General features: G+C 35.3%; 1 protein-coding gene across 1 annotated transcript; it reads left to right on the plus strand.

Annotated features, from left to right (window-relative positions):
* The first annotated feature begins 897 nt into the window (after positions 1-897).
* On the plus strand, positions 898-1,788 carry LOC129245200 (uncharacterized). Its single transcript, XM_054883230.1, has 2 exons — positions 898-1,062; positions 1,142-1,788. Exon 2 carries the CDS (start codon positions 1,171-1,173, stop codon positions 1,669-1,671), a length of 501 nt encoding a protein of 166 aa, XP_054739205.1. The 5' UTR covers positions 898-1,062; positions 1,142-1,170; the 3' UTR covers positions 1,672-1,788.
* The last annotated feature ends 9,658 nt before the right edge of the window (positions 1,789-11,446 follow it).

Consider the following 11,446-nt stretch of genomic DNA (forward strand, 5'->3'; position numbering starts at 1 on the left):
TTAGGACCTTAGTAGGGGCCCTCACAGGACTTTGTCTCATAGGAAATCACGCAAGAAGATTAGGCGTTTGCATGCATGATTTTTCTGACGTAGCTGTAGGAATGAAGAGAAGTTGAAAACAATTCAACATCTTTTGTGTACAACCCCGGCTCTAGGCAGAATCAGGAACAGATATTTAAGATCCTGCTTCTTAATGAATATCGATAATCTATGCACTTCAGGTATCAGCAACCTTTTACGCTTTGTCCAAAGCTCAGTATGGTTCATTCTGGGAGGGAAAATGTAACCCAGCGCGGCTCACAGCATACCCATTTTGCTGTCTCTATGTGTGATGCGACCTAACCTTGACCATTGCAAGTAATCAAATCATGGAGATGCCTAGTAAATTACACAATTTTCACAACCAATTACATAAAAACTATAAGCCTCCGGAGGGGGGGATTTCAGATTTTATTTTTAGAAGGTTTAAAAGCAAAACAAATTTATGAACGAATGTTCAAAGTGCATAAGGACTATTCGCAATTTAATTAATACAGTAGAAAGATGGAGTGCTGAATTTAATCATGGTCGTACACAACTTGAAGACGATCCACGTCAAGGACGTTCAAAAACAGCAATAACACCAAAAATCGTAGAAAAATACGGAATATCGTATTGGAAAATCATCTAATAACTGCAAGAGATTTGATAGAAGATCTAGGCATCTCATTTGGCAGTGTAAGCAATATTTTGAGGTGTATGTAGCTGTTCCTACATTACCCACAGAAATGCACTGTCACTCTTCAGACTACTTTATTGGTGTTGTGTTAATAATAAGCTCCTTCCGCTCAGCTGCAAACTAAAAAATAATATATTTTTTCGAAGCCCATTTTCATTTTACGTTACTTGCAAATAAAAAGAATTTACATTTTTTTAATTTCTCCAATTTTTCATTTATAATTTTATACAAAACGTACAAAACCCAATTAAAGAAACTAAAAAAAGTTACAGCTTGCCATAAATTACATCGGGCACGAATAACAAAATTGCTATCTTTGATTTCAACTTCATGCGCAGCTAAAAGTGATTTATTCCTTCACCATGGCGTTTTTTGCTTTCGATCATCTAACTCGGAAAACTTTTAATCCAAATGTTTTGGTAGGAAACTGGTTTGAGGAGCGTTGTGATCGCATGGTCGACAAGAAGGCCATTGTGCCAGGTGTTTACGGGAATTCCAAATGTTCTGCTGAGCAAAGCATTTATGTCACAACTTATCAGCGTCCAGTAACGGAGAAACAGGACTTACAGGAAAGTAAAAAACGAAGTTTCGTCAACAGACTTAATAGCCATGAGACCCATTTCAGAACGAAGGACTCTGATTTATACTTGAAGAACATGACGACCACATCGGATGTTGTGTATAATATACGACCAGCAAAAGTACGAGCCGAAGCCGAAGGTGGTGGGAAGCTGATAGAGAAAACTGAAGATTTGTTGGGCCCACATTATGATGCGACGGAGACTGGCCTAATTCGCAGTTTACATTGTGAACGGATGCGCGAAGAGGCATTACGGAATCGCACCACATATAACAGTGATTTTCCAGAGAGGCGGATGCGCCCACGCGAAAAGACTTTGCTAGAACTTCGCCGAAAATGTAAACAGTCGGCACCATTTAGCACAGACGAGTAGAAAATGTGAAAACAGGCTGACAGTGATGGTAAATTGGGGAGTGGGATGAATTTACACACAAAATTAAAAAAAAAAAAATGTAAGTCTTGAATTGCTTTTAAAAATGTAAAATTGAAAATAAGTACATGATTCATGATTCAAAGTTATGTATTCGGTGACAACTGAAATTTGGCACTCTGTAATCTATTGTTGCATTTTGGAATTGGGGAAAAATGTGATCGCCCTCTGGGAAAATGATAGTAAAAAGTTAGTGGAAATAGTACGCTAAGTAAGCAATAGCACTGAAACGCGTTTTATTAATTTATGCAAGTTGGGAATATATTTGGTGTTTTAGTAGAAAGTTAATGTAGAAATATGCATTGTTAATTAAGGGTTTTATGATCAGTGCTAAAACTGAAAGATCTCCCAAAACTAAAGTGAAACTAGTTGGATTCTTGTTTTATTTAACATCATATTACGTAAGATGCAATATTGTTTCATGTGTATAATAATTTATATTTTGTTTGCATTTTATTCGAATTTTTCAAACCTCTAGAGATAAATCAAACGATGTAGTTGTAGCGGAAAATGCATAGAAAATGTAAAGAAAAATCATTTTTATTTACAGAATCTCGAAAAACGTTCGGCGTCACCTCTAAAGATAAATGAAAAGGATCAAAAGCAACATAGCGTTTTCCTAATTTCACCAAATATGATAGTTATTTACTTAATACCTTTTTCTGAAGAGAACAACTACAAACTTTCGGTGCAAGCCACTGAGATTCAGTGAGATTGTGGCGATTTAGGAAAGGAAAGAAAGAACCTGGTAGTTGAGATGATTCTACTCATACTCGAAGCAGCTTGTGCTGAAAGGATTTGAAGCAATCAAGTCTCACCGCATGGACACCTGACAGACATCCACCAATTTGAGAGCTGCGGCTTTGTTAGCTTCAAAAGTTGCGTCGAGCGCTCCGATTTATCCGTAATCAGAAGGATCTCGCGACTTTGTAGGTCTGTGCACTAGGCCAGCGATCGCTGAGTTGACGCTAGGCTCATCTTTCTCGGAGCAGACCGCAGGTTCTCAAGAAAACCCCAATAGGAGTGAGGTGAGGAGAAGTAGTTTCGAAGGTCCCTTGACTGGCCAGCTGATCAGCCCAGCAATTTTCCTTATGCCACTGTGACCGGGGACCCAAATAAGCCTAATATCGAAGTATTTGTAGGGAGTCGAGAGATAAGTCAGGCATTCCTCGACGAATTTCCAACGCACAAGCAACGGGTCCTATTTTTTTATGGCAGAACTACGCTCCAAGGTTTGCCATTACCGGCTGAGGGGCGAGAGCTATTAGAAACAACTGTTTTTTCTATCATTTGGTGTTGTATGCCCGGAGATTCGAACCCAGGCATTACCGAATGGTAATCACTCATCTATCCATTCGGTTATGGGGCCGTTGCAACGTTGGTTTCAGTTAAAAATGAATGAAGTTTGTCGATTACATGAAATAGGGATCCTCAATCCACACTGCGGTCAATTTTGCGTAAGGATCTTGGACTACATTCGTAAACCGTCATTGGAATGCCGAAACTTTACCGACTAGGCTCTGCAAAAGTTATGTTATATCCGTTTTAAGATAGCCTTTTGCATAATATAAAAAAATACAAGAACAATTTTAGGGTTTATAGAAAAAGGAAATATAATAATATATGAATAAAAATAAGTTTCAATAAAAAGGTGCTAACAGAAAACCTCTTACTTTTAATATCATGTGCAAAAAGTTCTAATAGCGGACATGCAAATGAGCAATTGGCACATATTTGTTTAAATCTCCGCATTTATGGCGCACTCGTTGCTCCAGTCATAAATTTACGCATGAGCTTTGTGTGCTAATGGTACCAGGAAGCATTCATATTGAAAATCCGGAAAAATTCCAAGCTCAAGGGGCATAATTTAAATAAATTTACGTTTTCATAGTGAGATGGCAAAAATATATAAGTGTGGCAAGGAAGAGAATAAAGAAATATGGCAACTTTTTTTGCTTTCAGCCGTTTAAGAAAATTTATTACTGAAAGCTAGCAACACGCCAATTAAATTTGCGAGGTTTGGCGTAAGTGCAACAATTCATGAGGAAAAATCTGCTTTTTCTAAGTGCCCAGCAGTGGTATTGCATTTTGTAACAAGAAAGTTTCTTTCGTGAAGTATTGCTGAGCCTCGACAAAGGCATAAAAACATACAAGTATTTCAGCGTTGTTGCTATGTTACATTGTGGTTGTTAAGGAGTTAGCTGTAAGATTTTAAAAATTCCTTTTGGAAAGTAAAAATCGGTGAAACAGTTGCATAAATCAAAAAAAGAGTGTCTGTGGCACAAAAGTGCAAGTGAAAGTTGAGAAAAAAGCGAAATTAAATTTAAAAATACTAATTTGCATTCCATCCCGTTATTAGTGCTTGCGTCTGCCAACGAAAATATTGTACTATGTGCCGCTGCTTCACTTTAGTTGTAGACGCATAGAAGTAACTATTACTCTTTACAGCTCCACGCAGTCCCCCTGCCCACTGATAGTGTCGTTTTCTGTGCATTTTGCTTCCCTCCAACTGAAATGCACCTTCATAGAACAAAAAATTTGAGCTCGTTATTCACAAGTTTGTCATTGCCGCCGGAGTAGTTTCTATGGCAAAATTATTGTACGATTTTGTTTGAATTTTTCATTAAAATCATCAATAATGCTCTAAAAATAAATTATTTCCATTAAAGCTAATTCGAAGGCGCATTCATTAAAGGTGGTGGCACTAGACCAACAATAATGTTTTATACGTTTGATTGTCAAAGCAAAGTATTAGCAATAGGCCAGGTCGATTTGTGGGGAGGCAAACAAATCGTCCATTGATCTGTGAAAATCATATTCTAGGGATCAAAATAAGAAACTTTGCCGAAGGAACCATACCTCTAAATTCTGATGTCCCCCAATTTGGGTCGAACTTTTTAGTTTCTTTTCTATAACTCACTTAAATTAATTTTTTCATTAACATGTCGCACTTGTTACGTTAAACCGTAACAACTCAAAAAGAAAAGGAAAAGAGTAACCACTCAAAAATTGGTTATTTTAGCGCAACTACTAAACAAATAAGAATGAAACAACCGTTATATTGTTTTTAATGATATTTTCGTGCAATTACATATTTTTCCCCTTGTAATACCTATATTATTAATATTTACGGAAACAGTTTTTCGTCTCTACTGAAAATGTTCAGATTTTGAGTTGTTACGCTTTAACGTAACAAGTGCGATATGTTCTGACTAAATAAATTTCTTAAGAGAAAAAATAGATATTATTATAAATAAATAAAAATATAGAAAAAACATAGCCATTTATCTGATGTTTTCTTGTAAAGGCCAAAAATGGTGATATTTTGAAATTGGGGGACATCAGAAATCGTTTTAGAGGTATGGTTTCTTCGGCAAAGTTTCTTATTTTGATCCCCAGAATACGATTTTCACAGAGCGATGAGCGCCTTTTAAATCGACCCGCCCTAATTAGCAAAGTAGAAAACAAAGAATAAATTCGCATTGGTTCATTCTGGGCTAACAGCCCCATGAACACGGCGAAAGAAAAAAACAAATCAGCTGATTCACCGACACTTCCTTTAATAGATTCGCCTTGGGTAGTTCTTTGGCCTTAAAAATAATCAGCTTGCTTTGACAATCCATAGGCCAAAACTACTACTATAACCTTGACTAGATTCGCCTTGAATAAGACCTTTGCGAAAAACTAGGACTTCCAATGACATAATTTTTTTTAATGTATATTACTATATTATCCTCTTGTCAGTGATGATGTGGAAAGTAGTTTAATCGATAACTGACCAACTCTTAATTTTAATAATTTACTTTAAAGCTTTCTTTTAACTTTTAACGCGTCTTTGAAGGCTAAATAAAAAGAGTAATTTTCATGCCTTCTGAAACCAAACTTTATTTTAAATAATTTTTTTGTTCATGTTATTTTCGTCGGTCCTCAAGGCATTTTCCACGTTTTTAGATAGTTTTTGATACTTATTTAGGTTATCCAAATTCAAGACATGATAATGATTGCTCGGGACTAAACACTGAATGCTATGATTCATACCTCTAAAAATTTTTCAATTTAACTTCTGGTATAAATACATAAAAATAAAAAATTGATTCTGCCTTACGCTAATTTTAGGACAAAGTAGTAATTAATTAAAGTAGTAGTTAATTTATATTTGCAACTTTGAGGGCACTGGATGTAGTTGTAAATGAGTTTTTAAAAGCATTAACTTTGAACTACGCTTCCTGAAATTCTCCATTCTTAACTCAAGGTGAGTCTTCTGCTCCCAGTCAATGTTTCTTAATAGCTCTTAAATGAAATTTCATTCTGTAATTCCTATTTGATTGCTTGAATATTTTCGGAATATGATGTCGACCTCCTCTGGCAGTGATGCAAAAGTGAGCACATTTGCCCCGCTACCTCTGAACTAATATTCTTCCAATGCCAACATTAAAAAAAACGCACACTATCACAACTTATCGGCACGTGTGCATCTTATTTTGCTCACGTATATTAAATCATGAATAAAAGTAATAATCGTAAATATATTTTATCGGTTATGCGAAGAAAGGAAACCAAAAAAAACAAACAAAAGAGAAATCACTGCCTGCGCTCTACTTTCTGGTTATCATTCTGGCATTTAGTATTACAAAGTGAGCGTGTCGCTTGTAGGTGTTTATGTGCATGTAGGTGTGTTTGCAAGTGTTTATTGCTGGCGTGCAGGCATCGCTGATCAGCCCACATCCTCCGTGGAAACGTGCACATCCCGTCAGTCAGACTTGAAGTCAACTGACAGGCGCCTAGCGACCCAATTATCCAAACGTTCGGTCGGTCGGTCGGTCTCTGCCAGCGGACACGTAAGCAATTTTGCGAGCTGCCTTAATTTATTTTTTTTATTTTTTGTGTTTTGTTGGTTTGCCTTTGTTTTGAGGTGAGGTGAAAGTTATTCTTTTGTTGCGGTTCATTTCAATGTGCTTTTTTGGTTTTGCTTATACAGCTGCTCTTTTACAATTTACGTTTGTTAGCGGTGCGTGTGCTGTAACCATTCCTCAACCCCTATCTACAATGTTTGGTATATAAAAATTGGGGAAAAATGTTATTGGGAGTGAGGCTGGAACAGGAGCATTTAATAGTTCTGCGCGGTGTGTTATGGCCTCGTAAACGCTTTAGATTATTATCATCTTTATTGAGGTTCTTACTTTTTATTGTTGCCTTTTTGATTCTATTTTACTATTGCGCAAACACAAGGTGACTCAAATGCAACATAATTTGTTGTTGTTGTTTTGATACAGACATACGTCTCTATAGCATAACAATTTTGTTATCAGCCAGTATCATATCTTAGCCGAAGGAAATAAATGAATTTAGAGAGCAGCTCGCGAAAAAACATTATTTTGATCAATTTAGACTACTATTCTTATTTTAATTTTCTTTTTTTATTAAAGTATACCTCATTGTCTAACAAGAAAAACATATACATTTGTATTTCAGACTTTATAAAAAAGTTTGGAAAATTGGCAAAATTTACAAAAAAATTTCAAAACCTTCAATCAGAATTAAAAAGAAAAATAGCTTAGCTAAAGGCTGATTAAATTTAAGTACAACAAGTTTGAAGTCCCATTGATTTTTTTAAATTTTTTTTTTTGACGGTGTTGCGGCATTTCTTCCCAAATTCATAAAATTTATTTTTATATGAAGAAAATGCGCGAAACTTTATTTTTTTAATTCTTTGTTTTAAATTATCAAAAATCAGCGAGAATTTCGAACCCCTTCAAACTACCTCTTTATTGTATAAAAATATAATGGGTTATTTATGTTTTAATTTGAAATTTTTAAATTTTTGTTCTGGTGAGTATTTATCGATTTTTTGTAACTCTTGTACAAATTTTGAAACTTGGATTAAAGTTGTATTTGCCATAGAGCTGCTTTTAATTTAATAAGAAATAATTTAAAAAATACATGCATAAATAGTCAAAACTTGTCGAAATGTTTTTAATTTTCTAAAATACATGATATTGATAACTTTAGTCGTTGGAAACGTCGTTGGAGAAGAAAAGAACTGTTGACAAATAAAATTTTTGTTTAGCTGCTCAATTCATTCAAAAGCTTGAATATTTCGAACAAACATGTGAGTAGTTGAGCAATGAACGTGGCTCGAGCGAGTATCGCGTTCCTCAAGGCCCTATATCTCATAGTTGAAAAATTGTTTAGTTGTGTGACTAAGATCAGAATCGGCTCTCAGAGATTTTGAAGAAATTTGTGGGCGTAAACGGAGCATTGAAAAAAATTGCTTACGAAAAAATCAAGATTGTGTTGGTGATATACGAAAAAAATCAACACAGTATATGCTCCTGTTACTTCGTTCCCATCTGAGCACCGACTAATTGGACGAGTGTGCGAATAAGTGTGAAATCAACGGACAGATTTCTGGTACCGAGTCCCCGGTGACGTAGCAGCTGAAGTTACTAGCTTAAAGCCGGTTTTCTTCATAACTGATGACCAAACCTAGTAATTTATCATCCTTGAGGTATGTGAAGTTCTACTCCATACAAAATTTTTAGCACTGAATATTTCTGAAAATCATTTACAGCAATACACTCAACACTCGACTAAGAAGCAATCTGAACAACTCAATATTTCACGCACCAGGCTTAGAGCATGTGGCATGGAAATTTTAAAATATTAACTAATATATTTACAAAAACTCATATAAAGCACCGTTTTCTGATGAAGCGCATTTTCCTATCAGCTGCTACGATGCTGAGTAAAATTTTCCAACTGAGGATTGAAAATCCTATACAGGGTTTTGAACGGGTGGCATTGTTGGTCCATATATTTCTTTTGTAAGTATGAGCATCGACTTTTTGCTGACTGAAATTGAAGAATTGTGCGGGAGGATCTCTACCGAGCCCTACACACAGTTCATCACACGAATGGTTCTTCGCATTTCATGGAATTCGGAAATTGTGCTCCAAGATTCAGTAATTAATTTCAGAAATTGAATTTTAACTCGGGAGCTGGCAACACTGCGTAGTTTGTATATGTCTGGCAAGAGAGGGTCTCTTTTTTACTTTCAGTCCATAGCTCGTTTGGTTTCAATTTTATTCGGGTCTCTCGAAAGTAAGAATGAATGAAATTCGGTATGCAGAAATTTCATTTACCGCGTTACAGATATTGATCGAGATGTGGATATTTGATAAAGATCCCTAAGTAGCGTTTACAAAGTCAGCAGTGGGAGCGACCATCGAAAGCGTGGATGATCAGATCGCATTTGAAGGCAAAGTTGAACGTTTTTTTTATATATATGGCACAAGTGTGGGATACACAGCAAGTGTATGGTTTTATGCTGGTATCCTAGAGTTAGATAGACATTCCGACGTTGCCGTACCAACCATGTATTTTCTATATCGAAATTCATACCTCAAGGAAACTCATCATGCTAGCGTATATGATTTCGCGGAATCCATAATCGTGGTTCTTAGCGGGTTAACTTCCTAGAATTAGCAAGGGTGCTGTGTAAAGTTAGAGACATACTATTGTGAAGGTTGATAGCACAATTTTGCTAAAAACTTGCAGAATTTATAAACACCGGGAACTTTTTTTTTGTCGACGTGCTCTGGCTCTTTCTCAGCCTAGCCAGTTGTTATCAGGGAAAGCGCTGACTCACTGTTCAGCTAAATTTTTTGTACAATTTAGGTAAATTACAGACAGGGAGGCTTAAGATCAAATGATCCCGGCATCAACGATTCTACTTATTGAGCGTTTTCGGGGCAGAATATAATTTATGAATTATATTCCTTCGAATGTAAGGTGACCAAAGGGAACAGATGGGAGCCATCTTATGGATGAATAATGTATACTGGTATTGAGAATTGCTTTAAATCAGTGAAGGTAAATCAAGGTCATTCCATAAAATTCACCAACCTAAAAAAACTTCTCCCCTCCTTAACCCTTTACCGCATATGAGCCAATACATAATATTGCAGTTTTGATACAATCTTATTTACAAATTACGTGTTATCAAATAGTTCTAACTATTTCAATCTACCAAATATATATTTAGTAATAGTAAAACGCAAAAAAAAATTTTCAATAAATTTATGACATTTCTAAATAACCTCGCTTTTTTGCAAGTGGGTGAAAAAGTAGAAGTGAAGTGCAAGTGATTCATTGTACAAAAACAAAAACATAGTAAAAATTGAGTTTTTTTTTTAAATATATTTATTTTCATGGAGTCGATATACTCATCTTCCTCGACGGATAATAAGTTTTCCGCTGTTCAAATGTTTTCTTTACTTTACAATTACTGGATCCATAAAAAAACATGTAAAACTTGTTCATTATTTTTCTTTTAATATGTTTTATTGATCTATACTAATATTATAAAGAGGAAAACTTTGTTTGTTTGTTTGTTACGAATAGGCTCAAAAACTACTGGACCAATTTTAAAAATTCTTTCACCATTCGAAAGCTACATCATCCACGAGTAACATGGATTATATTTTATTTTGGAAATAGGGCTCGAGATATAGGTCAAAACGTGGACCCGGGTAACCTTCGGATGTGTATGTACAATATGGGTATCAAATGGAAGCTGTTGGTGAATGCTTTAGTCCAGAGTATTTTTCATGCCGCTCTGTGACTGGGGTCTAGAGATATAGGTCAAAACGTGGACCCGAGTAATCTTTGGTTGTGTATGTACAATATGGGTATCAAATGGAAGCTGTTGGTGAATGCTTTAGTCCAGAGTATTTTTCATGCCGCTCTGTGACTGGGGTCTCGAGATATAGGTCAAAACGTGGACCCGGGTAACCTTTGGATGTGTATGTACAATATGGGTATCAAATGAAAGCTGTTGATAAATGCTTTAATACGGGGTAATTTTCATACCTATTGATGACTAGGGTCTCGAAATATATTCCAAAACGTGGACCCGCCGTGTCTTTGCACCGAATTAAACCAAACTTACGCACATTGTTAAGTAAGTATTGAAAATGGGTTTCGTAAAATGTGGTTGTAATTCGGAGCACTGGCAACGGGTACATCGTTCTTTTGAACCAGCCATAATGTCGCTTACTTTTTTAACGCTTGGGGCGGAACTGAACTGTCAAATTGACAGTGTGAGTTACAATGTGTCAATATTTCTTTCTGATTTGGATGCCATAAGGAAAAAGTAAGTGCAACATGTAAAAATTGTTTGTGAATTTTTTTGGAGTGGATTTTGGAACAGTGAATAATTTCTTACGAAATTTGAGAATTTAATGTGAAATCCGAATGAAATTATGTGTTCGTGGAAAAAAAATTTTTTTCGTTTTTTTTTTTTTGAAAAATATAAATGGATAATGGTTAAAAAAGCTCCAATGCTTAATAAAACATATAAATTGAAACGAAAAATTCATGGATGATCATATGCGTTGATTTGAAATTTAAAAACAATCTTCTTTTTTCCTGATTTTCAATTTATATTTTATATTTACTCAAAAACAAATAGAAAAACAAAAAATATTGTTAATGCCAAAGCGCTTGAATAAAGAATAAAGAAATAAATAATATGAAAAGCATATATTTTCTGTTCTAAACCATATCTATTCTATTTTAGTGTGCCCAGCGAAGGGGGCCGGGTTTGCTAGTAACTAAATAAAGCTATTTCCACGGTAAAACAATTTGTTTTTCAACCCTTTATTAATTCATGCAATAAAGAGTTTACTTCAAAAGTCTATCCTGAAATTAGGATATA

Source organism: Anastrepha obliqua, chromosome 4, assembly GCF_027943255.1.
Source record: "Anastrepha obliqua isolate idAnaObli1 chromosome 4, idAnaObli1_1.0, whole genome shotgun sequence".
NCBI lineage: Eukaryota > Metazoa > Arthropoda > Insecta > Diptera > Tephritidae > Anastrepha > Anastrepha obliqua.